This window comes from Apteryx mantelli, chromosome 9 (assembly GCF_036417845.1).
Source record: "Apteryx mantelli isolate bAptMan1 chromosome 9, bAptMan1.hap1, whole genome shotgun sequence".
Classification (NCBI taxonomy): domain Eukaryota; kingdom Metazoa; phylum Chordata; class Aves; order Apterygiformes; family Apterygidae; genus Apteryx; species Apteryx mantelli.
The window spans coordinates 32,291,571-32,314,428 of NC_089986.1; the positions used below are offsets into that span (position 1 = coordinate 32,291,571).

General features: G+C 39.7%; 1 protein-coding gene and 1 long non-coding RNA gene across 4 annotated transcripts; one reads left to right on the plus strand and one right to left on the minus strand.

The window, feature by feature from the left end:
• Positions 1-11: 11 nt before the first annotated feature.
• On the minus strand, positions 12-9,204 carry LOC136992637 (uncharacterized). 3 transcript variants are annotated; one of them, XR_010885074.1, is made up of 3 exons: positions 8,556-8,635; positions 7,827-7,978; positions 12-1,001 (listed from the first exon to the last, which is right to left on the minus strand). It is a non-coding gene; the product is annotated as an uncharacterized lncRNA (long non-coding RNA). The 3 variants fall into 3 exon arrangements; XR_010885073.1 differs by lacking the exons at positions 12-1,001; positions 8,556-8,635 and adding exons at positions 5,569-6,897; positions 9,125-9,204; XR_010885072.1 differs by lacking the exon at positions 12-1,001 and adding an exon at positions 5,569-6,897.
• Positions 9,205-9,312: 108 nt separating this feature from the next.
• On the plus strand, positions 9,313-21,047 carry RNF168 (ring finger protein 168). Its single transcript, XM_013952490.2, has 7 exons — positions 9,313-9,389; positions 11,270-11,613; positions 12,877-12,953; positions 15,652-15,828; positions 16,481-16,605; positions 16,903-16,990; positions 17,884-21,047. The coding sequence occupies exons 2-7, from the start codon at positions 11,313-11,315 to the stop codon at positions 18,940-18,942; spliced, it is 1,827 nt and encodes a 608-aa protein (XP_013807944.1). The 5' UTR covers positions 9,313-9,389; positions 11,270-11,312; the 3' UTR covers positions 18,943-21,047.
• Positions 21,048-22,858: the final 1,811 nt, after the last annotated feature.

Here is a 22,858-nt window from a genome sequence, read left to right on the forward strand (position 1 = left end):
ATCACAGAGTAAATGGAATGGGCCAAATGTACTGCTCTTCCTTACCCAAATACTTCCATTGTTTCACAAAGCTGTTCTAAATACAACAAGCAGAATTTGACCCTTAGGGCTTGTTAGAAATGCTTCTTAATTTGCAAGTTAAAGGCCGGGAGAATGTAACTAAGTGGGAATGCCTCAGATCCTGACATGCTCAATTCATGCTAAATTTCCCAGGCAATGGGCAGATAATTAAAAGGAAAAAAGCTTATTTTCTCAGGCTGTCCTGAACTTTTCACAGGCAAGGAGTGAGTGCGTTGTACTGGCTAAAGACCTGTTTAACTGATTTGGTTTTTGTGCTGTCTTCAGTATTTATGGTGTTACCACTCACATATTATCTGCCTTTTTTCTTTTTGATGGAAAAAATTTCCAGGCCTTTGTGTACGCAGCTCCTGCAAATAATCAGCCAGTAGCACTGGCTGTTCGTCTGTTACAGAAGACATTCTAACAGTCTTGTTTTTGCTGTCCTTCATCCTCAGAAGCAATTCCCAGCAAGCCAATACAACTTGTCATTCTCATCCAAATCTAATTTTACTTTAAAAAAAAAATCTGCTTCTACAGTCTTTAGCACCAGGAGGCTTTGGCCCAAGACAAGAACTGATAGGCACTACAGCAAAATAAAGCCTAAACACAGCAAAAAAGCAGCAGAGTGTAGATAACCCCTTTCACATCACCTTTAAATTCACCTTATATATGAAGACAGACAGGATCACTTGGTCAGAGGAAGTGATCCAAATGCATGTAATATGTTCAAGAACACGTGTCTGTACATCTATGAACTATATTTGGATGTACAGGCTATAAAAAGTCTCAGTGCAAAACAATCTCCAGCAGGAGTCAGATCCCCTGTCCATGTTGTTGCTGACCGCTTCAGGAGAGTGCAAGCCTATTCCAGCTTTCTTCTCTTCTTTGTTCTCTTCTTGTTCTCCATGAAGATGACTAAAGACGGTGTGTCTCTGCGCTCCCTGAACAAGACATTAAACAGGTCATTAAAGGGTTGTGTTCATAATACATTAAGGGGCAAGAAAGGACAATCCTTTACAGAAAAAAGGGTGTACAGGGTGGGGCTGGTGCAAGATGAACTTCTACTTCCCTTGGAATTTTTCATGGGAAATAAAGAGGATGTAAGTATATATTGTGTGTATACAGGAAGGGAGCAGTTCATGAGTGATCTTCTGCTTCTCTTTTATTTATTTAAGAGGGGAGGGGGACAAAGCAACAAGCTGCACCACTTCATGAATGCCATTCTGGACAGCTTGCAAGCTGTTAGCCCCATGTGTTTTGCTATGAGATTCTGTGCAATTGCTTGATCAGCAAAGACCTATGGCTTCTTGAAGTGTTGCCGAGTGCCTATGAGTAACGGGAAATTCTAGTTCACACCCTGCTATGGTCCAGTTCTAAAGGGGAGATTTGTGCTGAATTTCTGAATTTGGATAAACAGCTCAAAATCTAGAGGCTTCAAAAATAAGAAGCAAGCAGCTATAGTTAAGAAAGATGATCTATTTCTTTTTTTGTTTAAGATATGTTCCAAGAAACAAAATCACTGTCACTGAGGAACTGGGACATAGGTGATGCTGATTCAGCTTCCATTTTCGAATTCTGTACTCAGAAGAGGCTTGCAAAAATACTTGACCAACAGGTTCATTGGCTTCATGTAAAAATAACCTGGCACATGCTGCCCCTACTGGTATCAGTCCACATGTTCAGCTGCAGCATGACATTACAGTAAACAGTGTCCCTAAGCAGCTACGCAGATAACAATAGCAGGATCAAATGCAAGCCACTTGCATTGACAGACTACTTTTCTAATGCGATGACCACTGCTCTTCAAGAAGAAGGAAAGAGTTGAAAAAGGGTCTGAAATTCTCCACAGTTATCAGAGACAGACAAGACACTGTGCTGTTTCAGTATTCACATGTATATGAAAATTCACTGTCTTTGAAAGTACTGTGCAAACAGTACCAAGCAAGATATGTGTGTGTCAACTTAGGTGACATACATGTAAATCTGGTTTACATGTAGTAAAAATGATTATTGTCCATCAATATTATCATTGCTGATGAAATGCAGTACTTCTGTTTATGATTCAGATATTGATATTTGCCTATATATTCAAATTATGAAAACAGTCAAAGATCAGGTATCCACTGTAACAGCAGTACTGCAGTAACAAAGATGATCTTTTCTCCAGATATGACAATTTATACCTCAAACAGAACACAACAAACTTCTGTGCCTCTTCTGTGCTCTATGTAGTGTTACTTTATACCAACGGACCTAAGCTGAGGAGAATCCCCCAGTGTAGACTTACACCTCAAGAAGTGAGCTTTACCCTTTAGTTCCCTTCTCTTACTCCATAGTCACTGCTTCCGTAACCAACGTGTAGTGTAGACAAGGCTACAGACAAAAGGAATTGGGTTAGAAAGACAAAGTAAAAAGCATAGTAGACGCAACCCCTGAGGAGCCTAAGTTAAATTGACTCCAATGGGAATCTGCTGTGTGAGGCTGGCCACAAGTGACAGCTGTAAAAGAAGCCCCTATCATACAGTATGAGATTGCAAAGTCTCCTAGAAACTCAGATGTATTTGAACTGCTGCTGTGCTGTAAAGAGGAAAATGCTTTCATTCTGCTAACACATTAATGAACGCATCCTATGAAATAAAGCATGGCAAACACACATGGCAGAGCAGCATGCGCTTATCCTAGTACTAAGACCTTCAATGTGTGACTTGACATGACTCAGTTGAGCACGCTCTCTAGAAAACAAGTTGTGAGGAGCATCCAAAAACATGGAAGGAGGAGAGAAATTATCAGTAGACAGCGGAAGGAATGCTGTGACTGGCTAAATGGCTAGTGTTGTGTAATGACTGGCTAAATGACTAGTTTTTTATGAGGTTTAAAATAACGTAGCTGTACACAGGCAAGCCTTGAAGCAGAGAGGTTTATAGACTAACACCAGCTTATAGAATTGGTAAGAAATTGCTCCTCTGGTCAAGACGCTAACATTATTCACAAAACCATTTCATGACCATGATTCACACAACTCAGAAGAGGATACTAGCCTAGATTAGAGACCTGACCAGAGACAGAAACAGTAAACACAAGAATTCTTTGATTAATGACTCCTGAAAGAGAAAGTGAAAATTATGTCTGTGGGGAACTGATCAAAGGTGTGTGTTTATAACTAGTATCATGATGTGAGTGTACAAGAAGAGCTATGTGAAAGTGTGGGACCCTACATTGGCCTGGAAATTAAAAATTATGGAACAACTCTGAAATAATTAAGAATTGTAATTTTCTGTAATGGCCTGAACAGAGGAAATAAGATTATGCACACAAGTATACCCTGATTATATGCTTTCAGAAAAGTGGGAGTGCTAAGAGTTTTTATTGCAAATCTTCCATGTACGGTTCTGTACATTAACAAGAAGAGAAAACCTTTAAAAGCTTTCCAATAAAGAATTGTGATTTGTTTAGTTCATATGCTATGCAAGACAGACATTATTGGTTATCAGCCCAATGATAACTTCACTGATCTTAAAGGAAAAAGTATTTAGATGCTATTATTGAAAGGAAAGCAGGAGGTTTAATCAATCCTTCCTGAAGTCCTCAGGTTTTATTTATAATTTTGATCAAGAGACAGCAGCACTGTTTCCATACAGAATCAGAATTTAGAAAAAGCTGTAGAAGATTAGTTATGGAGATCAAACTTTTCAGTTTATAACTGGGTTGACATTTTTTAGAACCAAAATCAGCAAATGCTGCAGTGTTATACCACAGAGGCTTTAAACATACAGAAAAGTAGTTTATCGACAGGCAATATAACCCATATCAAAAAAAGTGCTGGAAAAGCAAAACTGGAGGAATATTAAAGCAACACATTAAAGGCCGCTGACAAACTACTACTGCACTGATAGTACTGTTATGATGAGATCTTTCAGATCTTGCACTGTTATTTGTAGAAAAGAAAGCTTGCAAGAATGGGCCATTAGAAGGTTTCCTCATCTACACTGATAAAGTTGAAATTACATGAGCAATTCACAGGTAAGCAGTTCCATCAGGAGAGCGCTCTCACCTCTTGCTTATCATCCACCAAGTGAGCCTTGAAGCATATACTCAGTTTTTTAACAACTTCTCTCTCTCAAAGAGTGCTTTTACTATAGTTGGATCTGAACCTCCTCATTCACAGCAAGTATGGACCTGCCGATGGACCTGCTCATATACTTTAGGCTAATGTTTCTGGTGACAGACTTGACCCCTCTAAAACATATCAATTCTTCTGACTAATTCTTATAAACTAGCCACATTTCCACACAACACAAGTTTAATTTTCCAGTTAAGGTTCTATTTTAGTCCTAAAATTCTCTTTTGGCAAACATGCATTCAAAAAATATTTTTGAATGGGTGAATACCCCTGGAAAGTCAATAAAAAGAGAAATCTGAGCACAGTGACTTAGAAGTATGACAGTGTATAATAACAGAAAAGATTTTGTTTGCTTGATTCTACCTTATTTCAGAGGCACCTAGAGTTCTCAGTTGTGCCACATCAAGCTCATTAAGTCATTGAAATCAAACATCTAGTAAGAACTATGCTCAGTTCCAAAAATCTATAATGTGACACACCAGGAAAGCGGAGGCTCTGAGAAATAAAAATCTCTTTAAAGCAAGAGAAGCCTGCCAATGAAGATATGTAGGATCAGGATACGAGCAACTTTCACAAGATCATAAAGGAAGTCTCTGGCAAAATGGCATACACAAAGTTTCCTGAGCCTTAGCCCAGAATATCAACCACATGGACTCCATTTCTCTCTTCTGAGAATGACTAATGCAAATGAACTGTTGGCCAAGGATATGTATGAGCTGCCAGACAGATAACGAATTCAAGGTCAGAGAGACATAGAGAACTATGCCATTGCTGATGCATTTCTATTTTATCCTTATTCAGAACAATTGCAGACACTACCCAAAACATGAGAACAGAAAAATCAATTAGATGGAGGAGCTATTACTAACAAGAGAATGGCATTCATACAAGGGTCCAACATTTATACAAGTGATTGTGTTTCTGTTCTCTTAAAACAATAGCAGCATTCTTGTCAGGGCTGACTTTGAACAGTTGGAAATCAAATATGTAGAAAATATTGAAATACAGCTGTATGCTCAAATTAGCAATTAAAATGCTTTGGAATATATCGTGTTTGCAGAACACCACCACTATGGATTTTTGGTTCCAAAAAAGAATTTATGTTTTTAAATATTGTAAAGTATGTATGAAAGAGAAAGGAAAACTATTGGTAAATGTATTAATCTGCTGTTTACACTATTTAAAGTTAAAAAAAACAAGAGCGGGGGGGAGGGGGGAGTAGAGATTATGCCATGACCTGAAAGCTACTGTGCATTTTCCCCTTATAAAAAAAGTTCAGCCAAAGATATACAAAAATAGGACCATAACATACCATTCTATCAAGGCAAAGAACTACTTTTAAGTCAACAAATACAACTGCTTTGAAACTGTTTAGAGCGAGGCCTCTTTTTTTTTTTATTTTGCGTTAATACATTGTTTAACACAAGAGGATCCCAATTCAGAATCTGATTCTTTAATCATTAGAACAATACAATCCAATACTAAGTCTATAGGAGTAGCTGGTGTCCTGCTGATAAATCACTTGTAAAATACATAGTAGCTAGTTACTTGTTCAGTATCCAAGAATGAATTTTGGATGATAAACCTTTTGATAGCTTTGCGATCCGCAAGACCTTTTTCGAACACACATCTAACTGCATCAGTTAACTGAGGACAAACTTAAAGAAAACTATCCTTATGAAAAACACCACCAGAAAGAAATAAGCCTAGCACAGAAAACTCTTCAAGTATGATGAAGAGCAGCAAATGAGCACAAAAATACAAATACTTTCATTCTGCCATATTTTGTCCCTAGACACAATAAGTCCTCTTAAACTAAGCAGTTTTCTTAGTTGTGTGCAGACTCAAACATCCTACTTTAATATTATAATTCTAGACAGTACAAAAAATAATATTTTCTTAAAAATAAGAGAAAGACACAACAGATGTTTAGTAACTGAAAAAGCTAATAAACCTATCAAGTACAAAACATAACAGTTTTCTTACTAGTTTCATTAAGGATTTCTTATTTCACTGTTGTTCTGTGGAAAAAAAGTCTTGTAAAAGGGAAAAGCAGAGCAGGAAATGCTAACAGAGAACAGAAACACACTGAGGATGGCTTGGCTTATTATTTGCATAATTTTTAATCTGGAGAAAGGGAAGAGGAAAGAATGAGAAGTTCTGTTCAGTGCCAAATGAAAATGCTTCAGAAGATCATGCCACTACAAGCAAAAGCACAAATCACTTCAAAAGTTATTAGAAAAAAGAACTGCACCACTAACATTAGTTGACGCCTGCAGCTCAAATGTATACATATCTATGCATGCAGATATTTCATTAGACTATACCTATATTTACAAGTTTTAAGACTTCTACACCAGGCAAGGGTCAAAGGCGCATAGGCTATATCAAGAAACTGAATTTCTAGGGGTATGTATCTGTAAAAGGAGTCAGCGTTCTCACACAACTTGTACAGAACCTTAAAATTGGATGTAGAACTGTTTACAGTGGAATGGTAAGCATCACCCGCTTTTAGGGCAGAGAGCACAACATGTTGATACTCAAGTATCTAAAAGAGCTTCTGTTTTCCATTCCTCAGAGTAGAAAATAAGCTGGAGACCTTAGAAACTCAGTTCAAAGATCTGAAGTCAAGCTTGGACAAACTGGCATGGAAGTTCGAATGTCAGGGTGAGATCTTGGAGAATCAGATGAGCCAGGATGCAATGTGGACATCAATGCTAGAAGACAGGTGAGCAACAAGGGAAGGATCAACACACAGTCTTGTCTTGCTCCCTACATGTGTGGATGACACTGATAAGACTACATGTGCATTTTACGATGGGGTTACACTGCAGGCTAGACGTACTGATAATCTTTCCCACTTTGGATTGCTACCTACTACAGAAACAGAGAATATGAGGAAAAGGAAGCCTCCTTCCATTCACATTAAGGACAGTTAAAGACAATTGCTTCTTTAAAAAAAAAAAAAAGCCTACTAAACATTAATACAATTTAAAAATAGCTATGCCACTTCTAAGAATATCAGCAACATCAAGCCTTTTTGTCTAACACTGAAAAGAACAGAAAACCATTAATGTTATGATTCCTTTTTCCTACTAAGTAAGGCCAAAATATTCATACTTCTAGCACCTGAGGTTAAGCTTCGACAATACTTACATTTAGTCTTTCCATCTTGTGACTAAAAGTTCTGAAATTATAGTGTTTGGAGCAGCTATTGCTTTCTAAGTACCTCTGAAGAAACAGACTGCTAAATCTAGGTGCCTTTTAGCAAGATCCTGTAGATATAACTATTTCTCACTGAAATGTTTGAGTATTTAGATAAAATTATACAACTGGGATCTAAATATAAATTCCAGGAGCTAACTACAGGCTCTGGCTCTAGATTTTGGAAATAGTGGTCTAAATTATTACAGAAAGTAATCAAAATAACCTCACATTCAAAAGTGAATTCAAATTGCAGGCACCATAGAGAGGCATTCAATATCAACAAGTACAACAGAAACAGTTAATCACTAAACTAACAGTAGATTTAAACTGAAACAAGATACAGCAGAAAGAGAAAATAATCATGCTAACATTAGATTCTATATACTTTACAGATGTTCTTAGTCTTTAGGAGAGAGTTTTTTGAGTTTCAACCCCTTACCTCAGCGTCTTTATTTGGGCCTAGGCTCTGCTATTGACTTATGTTGTGGGCAATCTAAATCATCCTGGCAGCTGTCAGAAACGAATAACAAAGTACAGTGATTTGCATTATCCCATTCTTTTCCCTTTTGGGTGGTTATCAACTTAGTCAAGCTGCAAAAGATGCAAAAAAAATGGTTAATTAAGAATAAATTAGGTGAACCCAGCTGGACACACAGGGAACCAAGAGTCCCTCCCGCTTGTTGTTATTCAAGGTCCCTCACACCCAAAGGTCCCTCACGCCCAAACGGCTCCACACGCATTTGGGACTTCCCTTCCCAGGGGAAATTGCTCAGTGGCCTTTTCAAAATACAGCTTATCCAGACACGGTGGCCAGACAAGCAATGCTTGAGATGGCCAAAACCTACACTAGTGCTACCTAAACGTGAATGAACTGAGGTTTTTAAGAGACAGAGCGTCCTTGTCTGAGAAAAAGTTTCTGTCTCTCCCTCCTTGGCAGGCTGACCTCTGCAGAGACCAACCTCCTGTTCAGCTACGTGTGCAAAACCCTGGCTGCCTTGCGCTGCCTGGTGATAGCTGAGGTGCCCGACCTGGCAGAGGGCCTCCCCACCACAGCCACCATCCTGAGGCGCAAGGCCAGGCACCCAAGGATCCAAGGGGCTTGGGAAGCGGCCCTGCAGGGCCTGGGGCTGCGCGAAGGGGATGTCAGGGCCCTCTGCACTTTCTTCACCGTGCACGGCCACGAGGCCCAGTACTACGCAGCCACCCGGAGGCAGCTGTGCTCTGGGGATGTGGCGGCCGCGGTGAGCAGGGCGGTGAAGGACGAGGGGCTCCGAAGCAGTCTGCTGCGGGCCGTCGAGGCGGTAGACGAGGGGAGAGCACAGAAACGGGCAGAGAGGCCGGCCCCGCGGCGCCGAGCCCAGCTGCTGTGAGGGGAGAACTACGCGCCGCCACCGTCGCCGCCGCCGCGGGGCGCGCGCAGACCCCGCGACACTCGCCACCTCCGAAGCAGACGCGAGCGCCTGCGCCGGAGGGCCCCAGCCCGGGGGGGGCAGGGCGGGAAGGGGCAGCTCCTCCCCGCTCCTCCCCTCCCCTCCCCTCCCCTCCGGGCCGTCCAGGGGCGTGGCCACCGCGGCATGGCCGGCGCGCGCGGCCGCCTGGCGGGACTCTGGGGAGCGGGCGGAGGGGGAAGCGCGCCGGCTGATTGGCTGCGCTGCAGCGGGGGTGGGGGTGCGACGGCCGTTTGGCGGGCCACGCCGCTGGGATGGCGGCGGCCGTTACCGCAGGGCTGGGGCCTACCTGTCCCCTCCTCCGCGGCTGGCGGGAGCGGGCCTGAGGCGGCTGCTGAGCGGGCGCTGGGTGCCGAGCCCTAGGCTGCGGGGCTGGCCCCACCCCCGGTGCCGCGGTAAGAGGGGCTGGGAGCGCTGCGCCAGCCGCGGTGGCGGTGAGAGGCTGCCGCTCAGGCCCGGGCCGCAAAGCCGCGGCCTGGCGGGGTTTTTACTTCAGCTCTGCGTCCTCCTGCTGCGCGAAACCCGTGGAGGAGGAAGAGGAGGAGGCTCCGCAGGTAACGCCGTAGGTGGCCGCGCAGCGCCCACAATGGCAGCGGCGCGGAGAGGCCGGGTGGGCGGCGCTGCCGCCGAGAAGGCAAAACCGCTCGTCGCCTTCGAGCGTGAAATCCGCCGCGAGAAACGCGGTGGGGCGGCTTTAGCGCTTCGCTTTTCACAGCCCTGGCCTCGTCTCTGGAGAAGGCGTCTTCAGAGCCGCCTGTGTTGTCTTTGATTTCTTCCTTGTTCTGCAAAAGAATGGCCGACCTGGATCAGCCTGCTTGCGCAGCAGTTATTCCGGGTTTTATCTGTTCTTCTGCTATGTCGAATATAAAGTATTAAATCTGACTGTTTCTATAACAACTATGCCTGCGTTGTTTTTTGATTGTGCTGCTGTAGTGGCTTGCTCTGCAAGCTGCCTGCGTTAATTATATGTTTTTCCTCCCTTTCTGCCCTTTTTATTCCACCATTCTGCTCCCCTTAAGCTTTCATTTATAAAGTTCCTCTCCTGTGTGCCTGTTTTCTGGTATTCATTAAAATGCCTGTGTTTTGTGATGTTTTTTATTGTATTATAAGATATTCCTTTACTAATGCTGTATTTACGCTACTAAATCATTCTATTTGGGGATTTTGACCCTGTTCTGTTCTTGATTTGCATTCATAATCTGTGTATTGAGTCTTGAGTTATCCTGTTTTCTTTGGTTTACATAGACACTTCTTTAGAAGTAAAGCTGCATCCTTTTATGTACTGGGCCTTGGAGTTATTGATATATGAGATTCCCTCATCATGTAACCATCTCCGCATCTTCATTTTCCTTCTGTCGTTCTTGCACATTCACATCTAGCCTGCCTAGGGACTTTTTTTCTGTGTGTATATATACAAGTTGAAATTGCTTAGTCCAGGAATTATTAGGCCCTTTTGCTAAACTACCTGTAAAACTGGGTGTTTCAATGTTGTCTAACATCTTTTCTCTAAAACAAATTATTTGCTTTATTAACAAAGGAGTAGCAGAACCAATAAAACTTGATGTTGTGTAATTTGTCTCAGTGCTGAGTTCCTATGTGGATTATCTAGACAACAGTGAACTCAAATTACAGCCTTTCCCTCAGAATGGCCAGTTATTCTTATGGCATTTTTAAGAACTTCATGGTTTCTGTAACTTAGCAAAAAGAACAAAAATTATTTTCTTATATTGGGGTCTGTCTTTGTATTTTCTGTTTCATGGTATTTCTGGGCCAAATGAAAAATCCTTTGAGGAGAGTTGGTGATAGAGAAGTTAGATGATCCTCACCACTTTGAGTCGTACAAGTCATAGTGGAAGAGTCTCAAGCATTGAATGTATTGGCTAGTTCTTTGCTTATATTAACAAGATCAAAAAATATTTTGATTCTTTAGTTCCAGTTTAATCAAGCAAATGAATGAGGAAGGACCTGCTTTCTGAAGAAGGATTTCTGTTGATCCATAGCACAGTGTTTTATTTCACCTTCAGAAAATGATGAAATTAAGTCTGTATTAGAAGCAGCTTTTGGAGGACCTGCATTTACTGAATAATTGACTAAATGAAAGGTTTAAGTTAGTAACTGTGAGAACATTTGCCAAACATGAACATAGATTATAACGTCTAGAAAATAAATGTTGGATGTGTTTATGCCTTCTGCCCCTCTTCTCTTTAACTTGTTGCTATTTACTAGAAATACCTCTTACAATTCACAGGAAGCCACTGTAGAAAACAGTGATGTAGTTTCTCAGTGAATTCTGGAATGACTTCTGGACTTGCAGAGGAGAGCATAATTTCTGGGACTGTAAACAAAAATAGCCATTTAAACAGACTTCTCAAATATAGTGATGTTTTTATAAGGTAGCTATAAAACAGAGCATTTTCTATCTTTTTATTTTCAGGTACTGACATTGTATTAACCTTGTTCCTCTACTTTGAGTCAACATGGCGAAGAAATCGGAGGCTCCTCTTTCCTTAGCTGACTGTCTCTGCCAAATTTGCATGGAGATCTTTGTGGAGCCTGTGACGCTGCCATGCAATCATACCCTCTGTAATTCTTGTTTCCAACTGACAGTTGAAAAGGCCAGTCTTTGTTGCCCTTTCTGTCGTCGTCGAGTCTCTTCTTGGGCACGATATAATGCCCGCAGAAATACTCTTATCAACTGGGAACTCTGGGAAAGGATTCAGAAGAATTACCCAAAGGAGTGTGAGTGCAGAATTAATGGACAGGATTTGGAAGATGAAAGTGAGTAAAATGTCACTTGTTCCAGGATGTCTATGCGTTACCAAAATAATTAGTACTAGTAGACTTTGGATGTTGTGAAATAAGAAACTATGCATAGACAGCTGTGTTATTGCTAGAAAGTGTCAGATCTCTCGTTTAAAAGGGACTTACAAGGCAGAGAAATGGCCATGCCTTTTTCTTTTCTATTATAGAGAGGGTAAGTTATATTGTCTGATTTTTCTTGAGCAGATGTTTGTCGTGTGGTGTGGTGTTTTGTTTTGTTTTTTTTTCTTACACAAACTATTGGGATGTGGCTCACTGTCCTTGTAAAGACACTAGTTCATTACTAATACAACTTGAACTTCATTTACAGATTTTACAGCTGAAGAGTTTTATTTATTTATTTTTCATCACTAACGTGTAAGCAAAGTGATGAAAAATGTTTCAAGTCTTAGATATCTCAGTTCATTAGCTGATTAGAAATTCCAGGGCTTCAGTCTATCCAGGAATCTCCAAAGATGCCTAAGATTGAGATGTGAGACAATAGAAAGGAAATCTAATCAACACCTTGCAAGAGGATTTTATTTTTCTTTAGTCTTTTGTAGACTGTTTTTAAATTTGACATCTTTTGACAGTTAATATTGGGGGGAGGCTAATTTTGGAGAGGCAACACTTTCTTTCCCCACACCTCTCCCCATTCTTCCTAATATGCTCAATAGCAACACTAGCAATGAACGTTTAACACAAATCAGAGAACAATGGATGTGGTGACCTTAGAATTTCTCCAGTAAAGTAAGAACAAAACACATGACCAGATTGTTCTTGGTGGTCTTCAGGACTGTTGCATTAGAATGACTTAGGACTGAAAATCCTGATTGTTCTGAAGGGTGAATTTGTCCCTTCCGTAGATTGTAGTCTTCTACTCAGGTATGTATAACACAGAATATCCTTACAAGAAAACAAAAGAATTGAATGGTTTTGTTTTGTCCTCCTTGACTTTATGACACATTGATCCACTTGCAGTATTACAAAGTCTTTTTAATTGCAGAAAGTGAGAGACATACTTGCTTTATATACAGGACTTGGAAAATACTGACCATTCTTGTTACTTAGTAACATGCAGGCTTCTTTTTTTCTTCATAAACTTGATTTAAATCAAATTATTCATGTAACAGCAAGAAAATTATTTCTTTGCTAAAATTTTTTGTTGTTGAATGTCATAATCTTGCTTTCTTCCTTTCTTTTATTTTTGTTTTGTTTTCCTTTTCTTCCTCTCTGAATTAGTCTGTGTGTCCCAGCCGCAACACCAGCTGAGCAAGCCTGGGGAGCTGAGACAAGAATATGAAGCGGAGATTAGCAAGGTAACTCTAAATAATGTTTTTTGAAAATATAAGTGTTTTGTATCTAGTTATTTTAATTTAAGTACAGGATGACTTCATTAGCTGTTTGTTTTTCCCCCCCCCTCCTTTTCTGTAGTTGATATGATGATGTCATACATTTTCTAGTAGCTGTGGCAGCTGAAAAAAGCTCTTTTCCTGGTGGTTCATTTGTCTCCCATTAAATCCTTTAGGGAAGCTATATATGTCATAGTATGATGAAATGGATTGAAGAGCTAGATCAGTCCCCTGCTTCACTGTCTAGTCCCCATAAACAGTTGTAATGATATTTAGAGATACTTAAATGGAAAGATATTTAGAAGGGCATTGTTGCTGCAAGAACACAGTGGTGATTCCCTAGACCTGAATTAAATTTTGTCCTTTACTGAAGAGACTCTAAGGAGGATATACAATCACAGTATACAAAATCCTGAACAGAGAAAAGAACTTGATATCACAGTGATCTTTAATTAAGCACACAGAGACATTAAACTTAACGGCCAGAAACAAGCCTGTCACGGAAGGGTGTCCCATGTCCACTTATGATACTGTCTAAAGTGTTCTGCTCTTAGCATGTCATTTGTGACATGTGAATACCATTTGGAAGGAAAGAAGAAAGAAAGGGCAAGGAGAGTGTTCTTAAGTGGAGCAAACAATTGTTAACAGTAGAAGATGACAGTTATTCTGCAGTTCAGACACACAGCTGACGTAAGCTGAAAGAAGCAGACTTTGCTATTTATTTAGCTATTTGTGCTGACACAGAGGACTATGTTTTCTGACAGTAGCTTCAGCTTGTGCCAACTTAATGTTCATCAAACTGCAGCCTTCCTGTCCATGACTTTAAGTCAAGGTTGAAGGATGAACTTTTTTAAGGCCTCTTGTTCTTCATCCAGAGGCTTTGGGACCCAAAACTTTTATCTGCTAACTTTTTCACTCAAGCATGTTATGCAGGAAGTGAGGTCAAATAACTGGAATGATTTCATTTCAACTGAGCCTTTATTCTTTTGTTTGGGGGGGAAAAAAAAAGTACAAATGGCTGTACTGGGTCAGACCACAGCCTCTATATTTCAGTGCCTTTTCTCTAACAGTAGCCAAAAATGGTTGTCCAGAGAAGACTATAAGAATGGGATAAACGCATATAATACTTCTGCTAAGTACCTTCTCGACCTCCAGCTGGCAACATTTCCGAAGTTTTATTGTGCCAGTTGAACTGTACCTCCTACCTTACCTTCTCAGTTGTCCCAGTATTTGTGATAAAAGTAACATACTATGTTTTTTTTTTTTTTTACCCCTGCCAAGTAGGTGTGCTTCACAGGCTGGGAAATGTACAGAGATATCAACACAGCAGGAATACCCAGGCAGCTATTGGTCAATACCTCACACTTCCCAAAATTGTCTAGAATCTTCCAGGATCACAGTGTTACCTTTTTGTTACCTGCATCCCTGCCCAAATGTAATAAAATGTCCTCATGTACACATACAAGTGTTTCAGACCAGCAGACACTAAAATTTGGGACCGTTTGGGCTTTGTTGTTGTACTTGCCTTCATGATTTCCCTAAGTAACTGACCACAATTAGATGAACTTCAGTAATGATCATATAGTGTTTTCTTATTTGCTGACTCCCTGTGTTATCTGTATTCATTTGAAAGTCAGAAAATATTTAAAAAAAAAAAAAAAAAGCTTGTTTACTCACAGATCCTTCTTCATCCAGTTCGGACATGATGCTAGTAAGAATTTCATTTGGAAATAGCATCAGAATGCTCCTTTTCCCTAAAAATGATGATGTTTGTTACAAGAGCAAGGACAATAGTGAAGTAGATGATCGTTGGATTCTCTTTTATGGTAGTTATGGGATGAGAGAGATTGTGAACAGTAGCATCAATGGATAGTGGAGAGGGTGCTGGAAAAGCAGTGAAGTATGAGGGGTATGAGATGCTGTTAATAAGATATAAATATAGACATTATGCACGTATAATTTTAAACAAAGTCGAACATAATAAAGCTTGTGAAGTGTTGCAACTGTTGATGCTCTTCTCTAAAGAAAGCTTCCAGGTTCACTATCCAGTTCAAGAAAGCTTTATTCATTCTTTGAGTACTTCTGTGTCTGTTTTGGAGTAACTTAAGTGGTTTCTCAAGTGAATATCTGACTGAAGGAAGGAAGGCAGGTTCTTGCCCTGCTGCTTTGGATTTTGCATGTTCCAAGAGAATATAAGGGCACAGAAGATATTTGTACCATCATCCAGACTTCTGTGTTAATATTTGAAATTACAAATATATAAACAGGTTGAGCAACCGCTGCAGTCTAGCTCCTTCCAGCCTTAAAGAATCTTAATTTGAGTTTCTGTGTAGAGCCATGTATTTGCAGATCTCTAATTGTTGTTAGTAACATTCATTTATTCACCTTTTGAAAATCCATTTCATCTTGCTTTTTAGCAAGGTTACCAGTGTAGTCTTACAAAAAAAACAAAAGGTAGGTCACTGTTACCAAATTGAAGAATGAAATTGATACTGTTGCAGAGGGTCTTGCATCTTTAGTGTTCTGTTATTAAATATTGTTTTTGAAGTGTACAGTGTGTCTTTGTGAATAGTGGATAGTTCACATTTAATGAGTATCATAGGAGGTTTTGCTGTGAAGTGTGGTCCTCCGGTAGTAACGAGACACCTTTTTAAAAAAAAATCAGGTGGAGGCAGAAAGGCGAGCACATGAACAAGAGGAGAACAAAGCAAGTGAGGAATACATTCAAAGGCTACTAGCAGAAGAAGAGGAGGAACAGAGATTAGCAGAAGAAAGGCGGAAGGAATTGGAGAAACAGCTGAAGCAAGATGAAGAACTGGCATGGCAACTGAATAACAGTCTGGTGAGTTAGGATCAAGGATAACGTTAGAAAATGTTCATTTAGTGCAAGCAGCTTAGACTTTTCAGAGCAAAAGTCAAAATTTTGAGTAATTTAAAGTTACTTGAATTGTAGTTAGACGCTGTTGTCAGCCCTCAGTATTCTAAATCCTTGATTGACCATTAGTTTTTGAAGAACCAGTTAGAGGGGGGACTACCCTGAACATTTCAACATGTTTAATGCGTATTTGAAATGCCTGCTAGAAATTTTCAGGGTGAAAACTTTTTCAACATTGTTTTTCTCCTTTTCCCCTTAATTTTAAATACTTGCTTGGAAAAACATCAATGTCTGTAACCTGTACTGAGAACAGGAAAATGCAATTACATTTGGGAAGGTTTAACTTGCAGTTTTCATTTTCTTTTTTTTTTTTTTTTTTTTTTTTTGCTACCTTATAGTAGTTGTAATGATAAAACCTGAAGATGTACTATTCAAACAAAACCTCTTGTCCCTTAATGCCAGATATAGAATAAGAAATGTTACATGCTGCATACACTTTCCTATAACTATCCATTACTTAGTTTTGTGAATTCCTTGGACAACAGTAACCAATTCTGTGACAGAAGTTTTCCAGTTTGTGTTTTGCTTTCTTTATATAAAGTTATTTTTACTTTTGAAGAATGAAGATGCCAGAGGAAATGGGCTCAGCAGTCTTTTACCAGCAGGCAGTTTCTCATCTGAAACATCTCCAATTAGTTTGTGCAAGATCAAGAACAAATCAAGCAGCTCTGGAGACATTCAGAAGTAAGTGATCCAAGTTTTTGTTCTATAATTATTGATCTGTTTCTTGGTATACTGCATCTCTGCTCCGTTTGCTTCCTTAGAATCTTGCAGCCCTACTTCCCTGGATAATCTGGGGCAAATGTAAGCTGTTGAATGCTAAAACATCTCCTCACAGGATAAATATGTAGGACAAGGGAAACACTTGCCTTGCTCCTGCTGTTTTTGTATGTCAGAGTGAACCTGAAGATCTTGCTTAATGAAGGGGACTCGCACTTCAAGAAAAATAAGTTTTAATGTATACTTTTTTTTTCCTTTAAGGTATTTGTCTTCAAAGTCTCATCCTTTGTCGGTATCAGCATCACACTCTAGAACAACAGAAAGAGGCAGGACTGACTCTTGCTCTGTGGTAACTAGAAGCATTTTTTAAATAAATTTCAGTGTTAGTAATTATTGGGGGGGGGTTGTTGTTGTTAGTTTTTTCCCCTGCCTTCCTTACAGTAATGCACATCAGCACTGGACAGTATCTCTCCCTTTTTGAACTACCTTCAGTATTCATGGTTCCCAAAAATGGAAAGGGAAGAAACCATGCTTGACAGTCAGCAGCCACACACCTACAGGTTACTTAGATAGTTAGCTTGTATAGCTAAGCAGAGGTTCCAGTTAACTAAACTTTACAGTTGAGAAGACCTTTGAAGTTTAAGTCTGTATCTTGTGCAGTATTTGTCTGCCCTGGATGTCTGGGTTTTCTCAATTCATGGGTTATCACAGGTTCACAGACAATTTTACTATGAGTTTTTTCCTCTAGTTATGCAGCTTTTTGATGGTTTCAGTAACGCTTACTCCTCTGGTTTTGGAAGGGCATAGTTACTATTTACATAAACTTCTTCAGCAATCTGTGGCGTGCAACTGATGGCGTATGAAACTAAAATGATTCTAGAGCTCATTGGATGAGGTTGCACTGTGACTTATTCACCATTCCACCTGTATATGCCTTGGTCTCTCCTGTTAGGCTCTTAAAGAAAATGAGCATGCTAATACCTGCAGTAGTTGATTGAAGTCACTGATAAGAGAGGAGAATGCTGCAGTTGCTTTTTTCAGTTCTTTAGCTAGGCTTTTCTGTAGATTGTTTTAAATACTTAAATAATTTATCTAACAGTTATGTATTTTTAAGGAGAAGAATCCAAGTTAATATCCCAGAGTAGTCATGAGCAGCACACTTACAAGAAATTAAATTTGCATTTTATTCATACCCACTGGTTTTTGATAAATTCATTTTATTGGGGTGTCTCTCTTCTTCAGGAAAGCAATAGCAATGAAAGCGGCAATTCTGTGTGGCAAGATGAGCAAGAGGAAATGCCAACACTGTCTCCACAGCTGACCAGTGTGATTAAAGATTGCAGTGCTAACGATTCATTTCTAGAATCATGCATGAACTATTTAAGTGCCTCAGCTTCAGTGGAATTCACCACTGTCAAGCACGAAAAAACCCCAGGACCAAACTGTGCAGGAGATGAAGTTCCAAATGCACTTTGTGATTTCACAAAAGGGGAAGGGTCTGGAACAGTACTTCCTAGATTCAAAGGAGAAGCAGATGGAATTGAGTTGGACAATGGCAGTTTAACACATGTAGAAAGCACAAACTCAGCTGAAACTGCTACTTACATTCAGTCAGCAACCAATTCCATGGTGTCTGATAGCAGAAGTGTAATTTGTGGTCTCATGAAGGTGGCTGGAAAACCGGATGAAGAGAAACAAGATAAAGTAGAGAACCCTCAGGAGACTCCAAAAAGAAAGTTGGGGGAACCACCAGCTGAAGCAGTGGTTGACTTGGGCTTGTTTGATAAGAGGAGAAGAACTTTTCCAGAAACTTCAGAGGATCAAGGGGAGCGGATAAACGATTTTAATGTGCAAATGCAGAAAGCCTTTGAGCAGGAGCTCTATGAAAGGCGTGTGCAAGAGGAGCAGGATAGGCTTCTGGCTCTGCAGCTACAAAGACAGATCAACAAGGAGGAAAGGACACTTAATCGACAGAAGGGCTCTCCAGATGAGTACCACCTTCGCACCAAACCACCTCAGTCTGTGAAAGACTCTCCTACCAGAAAGGGAAGTTTTAAGGTGGCAAAGGACTCAAAGCTACCAAAAAAACAGGCTGAAACAAATCACCGCAAGATTCGGAAAGGTTCTTGTAATGAAAACTGGCAGTCCCCTACCAGAGTCCGAATGAAATCGCCCAACATCAAAGGGGGAAAAGTTTTGAATTGTGTTGTTAATACCAGTGACTCAAATGATATTTGTTCATTCCCAAAAAATAAGCAAAAGACAATCCTTCAGATGTTTAAAAGATCTGTTGCAGAGTAGGTCAACAGAACTACAGAGGCATGGTGGAATGAATGAGAATTAAAGCCATCGTAATGCTTTTTCTTGTGTTAGGCAAAACTTCCTGTAAAGTTTTAAAGTTGGTAGTTTTGAGGGGGATCGCTTTGAGCCACAAGTGCAACCAGAATTGTGTTGTGCACTCTGAGAAGTTTTAATAACTTATGCCCCTAGACCTTAACAGTTTTAATTGGTCTTTTCCTGATCACAGTTTATTTTCTAGCACTGTTTTTTATTTACATAGTTTTGAATGTAAATGCTGTTTAAAAACCAAAATAATTTACAGTCTTATCTTAGAATGAGAATTTAGAGCCTTTTATGGGAAAGATGCACATCCACTGGAGGAAGCAAACAAAAAATCTAGTACAGTTCTCCAGCTGTCTGCCAGCTACAAGGTTGAGGCTTCACTCAGCACAACCACAATTTTGTTGAACTGAAGCAAGTTACTGGAATTTAGGTTGTTTGTTGAATGGCATCATTTGCCTGGCAGTTAACGAGTATTACTGGACAACTGGCCTTGCAGACCCACTCTCTCCCTCTCGCTGTAATACACTATTATCCTCGTTTTTAGACAAAGAGGGAAAACTAGCTCATCCTCCCACTGCCAAAGGGAAGGATATTTCATAGATGACTAATATAAGTGGTTGTGAGCTTTTATTTGCCTCAGTTTGTAGAGGTTGCTTCTACAAATCCGATGTTCAATGTAGATAGGAAAAACATACTCTTGTTTTCTTATTGCTAATGTTCTGTAACTTTAATGTTATATGATATTACCTATATTTACTGATATCCAATTTTCCTTCTCAACCTGGTTTGAGTTTGATTAAAAGCGTATAATATTTTAAAAAAAAAAATTAGACCAGGAGACAGTTCCAGTGGAGGAGAAAAAGCCAAAAGGGAAAAAAACAACTGAAAACTTGAGTTGTCAGTAGTGAATTAACAAGTACAATTAAGGATTTATTTAATTCTTGGCTTTACTTTAGCTGTGGTGGCTGGGTATAACTGTTCCCCCTTTTTTAGAGGGACTAACAAATACTGTCTTCTAGTTGGGTTTAAAAAGTAATGTTATTCAAATAAATAACAATTTAGACATGATGCAGGAAAGTTGATGTCTGAAAAGTTGAGGTCTGTGAAAAGTGGGTTAGCTGCTAGTCAACAGACTAAGAGTTCCTATTATATTTCTTTCTCTGTTATTATTATGAAACCAACTTTTGGCCTTTGTGTTTTGTAACAAAATACCAATAGTTGCTTTTTTTTCTCCTTTTTTGACTAAACGTTTTTGAGAGAGCAAAACAATCTGTGTTGAAATGTGTGTGTTGGTCACTACAAGTTGGCAAATGTTTCAAGTGCATACTTATTTGCACCTCATTGAAGATCTGTGGATTTTTAACTCAGTTCAGGGAAGTGTACAAAAAAAAAATTCAAAATGGTAACTTCTGACATTTTAAGCTTTAAAAAAAAAAATTCTTGAAAGCCTGAACAGCCCACTAAGCCAAAAAGTTTGGGTTTTTTTCTTGTTTGTTCTTCAGTAATTTATAACAGTTCAGGAATATTGAGTTTTTCATAAATAATCAGCCTATTCTAAGATGCTTTTTGAGAAAGTTACAATAGGTGACCTGTTGTAAATCATTCACTTTTCTTCTCTTGTTGCTGCCTCAACCATTGTGCTGTAAGCCTTTGTTCAATATAGATCTGTTTCTGTGCAATCCTTAAGTTTGTTTGTTCATTTTCTATTCCACTCATCTTACCCAGCCAGTCAAATAGAATCATCCATTGATTAAAGTGATTATTTAAGGCAGAGGTACTGACTGTTTTCATGCTAGTGATACTTGGCTGCTTCCAGTCATGATAAGCATATAACAAAATTCTCTATTCTCAAATTCTCTATTTTCAAAACAGATGGGGGTGCAGAGGTTTGTTCTTAAGTCATTTATTCAGTCCCAGTTTACAATCAGTTTCTTGAGTCTGATGCTCATTTTTAACTTGTGCAGATATTTAGTTTTTTACTGTTGAGGACAAAACAGTCTCTACTCCAGGACTTGTTACTTAAGTTTGTGTTAATTGACAATAAATTTTGATCACTGATTTGAGTTTTGAGGGGGGAAAATGTATGCAATTAAACACTTAAGAAGACACCTTTCCTCCCCCTTCCCCAGGCCTAGGTTCAGTCAAACACCTTTCCTTACCCCTTCCTAGTTTCAGCCTCTCCTGTTTTTGCTGAGAATTACACTCCTTAGGTGAAGCAATGAGTGGCCCAGGAGGTTGGATCATGTGTATATTGGTTTCTACCTGCTACTCTTTGCTTCTTAGTGAGTTTTCCAACGCTTGCTTCTTCAGGCTTCTCAGTCTCGCTGCTGCAGTATGGATCACTGGTGAGCTGCAGTCCCTCACAGGTATCCCTCCTCTGGCATGGCTTGCCTGTGGGCTGTGGCCCTTCAGGGATATCCCTACTCTGGCATGGAGTGCCTCCTTCCAAGAGCGGGTCTCTGGACATCTCCTTCGTGTGTCCTCTGCATGTCTTCACGTGTCTCCAAACACATTTCTTCACTTACTCTTCATGTATGTCCAAACGCATCTCCTCATGTACCTCCTCTCCTAGGGGCTGCTCCTCTTTCTTAAATATATTTGAGCAGAGGTATGGTATGCTCCTCTGCTTTAAGTTTTGGCTCAATGTGTTGTCTACAGTTTCAAAGCCAGCTGGAATGGGTTTTGAATGATGCAGGCAGTTCCTGGCCTCCTTCCATGCAGGTCACCCCTGCAGCCACCTGCTACCACTACCCTGAAATTATTGCCAATACAACTGTCTTTGTGGTTTGAAAAGTTTGACTTCTATGGTTCTGACAGTATTTCTGTACCTCTATAAGAGTTTTGGATTTCTGCCAACTTTAATCGCTTCTTTTAATCTCTAGTGTTGAAAGAGTCTGAATCTCTGGTATTTGAGCTGCTGTCCATTCATATGTAAGAAATAATCTTAAAAGTATCACAACTTCTGACACTAGTTAATTACTGTATTTTCCTCAGATCTCACCATCATTTTACTCCAATACAGCTGACTTTGGAATTGCTTTTACAGCCAGGTCCTGGTATTTGACCTTTCACTCTTTTTCATTCATCATATAAATAAATATCCAAATGAATGCACAAGAGATGAAAGGAGTGAAGCTAGAAATAAGAAAAAATAAATATATGTGTGTGTGTATGTGTATAGGTATATATGTATATACACACAGATATATGGAGATTTTATACCTGCCCACACACCCCCTTATAGTCTCTATCTTCATTGGGGTTAAACTTAATCTATTGCTCTCATTGTTTTGGGGCTAGTTCTGTCACTGTAACAGGCTGACACTGAGTAATATATATGCAATCATAAGGAAGGAGGAATTTTGTTTTAAAAATGAAGTATCAGAGTTTATTAATTCAGCAGGATTATGCAGTTTAACTGAGAGTACATTTCAACAAGATGCAGTAAACTATCCTAAGCTCTCAGCATTTGTGCCAGCTTTGGCACTCTCAAACTCTCTGTAAATTAATCCAGTAATTCAACTTGTTTGAGGGTTGTGGGGAGCATGTGGGGGTAAGAGGGGAAGGGTTAAGGGAGAAGCAAGTTTCCCCCTTTCTAGCAGAAATGAGCCATGTGCAGCTAGCTCAGCTGCATATGAAGCCATGTCCTGATATTTGGAGTTGCCTTATTTAACAGCAGTTTCACTCCCTTTTCCTCCACAAGTCATTTTGTACATTCTCTTTTTCCCCCCCCCCCTTCTAATGTGTGGGTTATGTGACCCTTCCATATAAGGCTTGTGAAAGGCACTAAACTAATCCCAGTTAGAACTTGGATAAGAGGTTTTGGTGGTGTTTCATTTTATTTATTTTTTTTTAAAACATACTCCTTCCCTCT

Coding starts and splice junctions, on each gene's coding strand:
- RNF168 (XM_013952490.2), top strand. CDS start 11,313: ATGGCGAAGAAATCGGAGGCTCCTCTTTCCTTAGCTGACTGTCTCTGC. Junction 12,954..15,651: donor ATGAAGCGGAGATTAGCAAG/GTAACTCTAAAT, acceptor AAAAAAAATCAG/GTGGAGGCAGAAAGGCGAGC. Junction 16,606..16,902: donor AGCTCTGGAGACATTCAGAA/GTAAGTGATCCA, acceptor TTTTCCTTTAAG/GTATTTGTCTTCAAAGTCTC.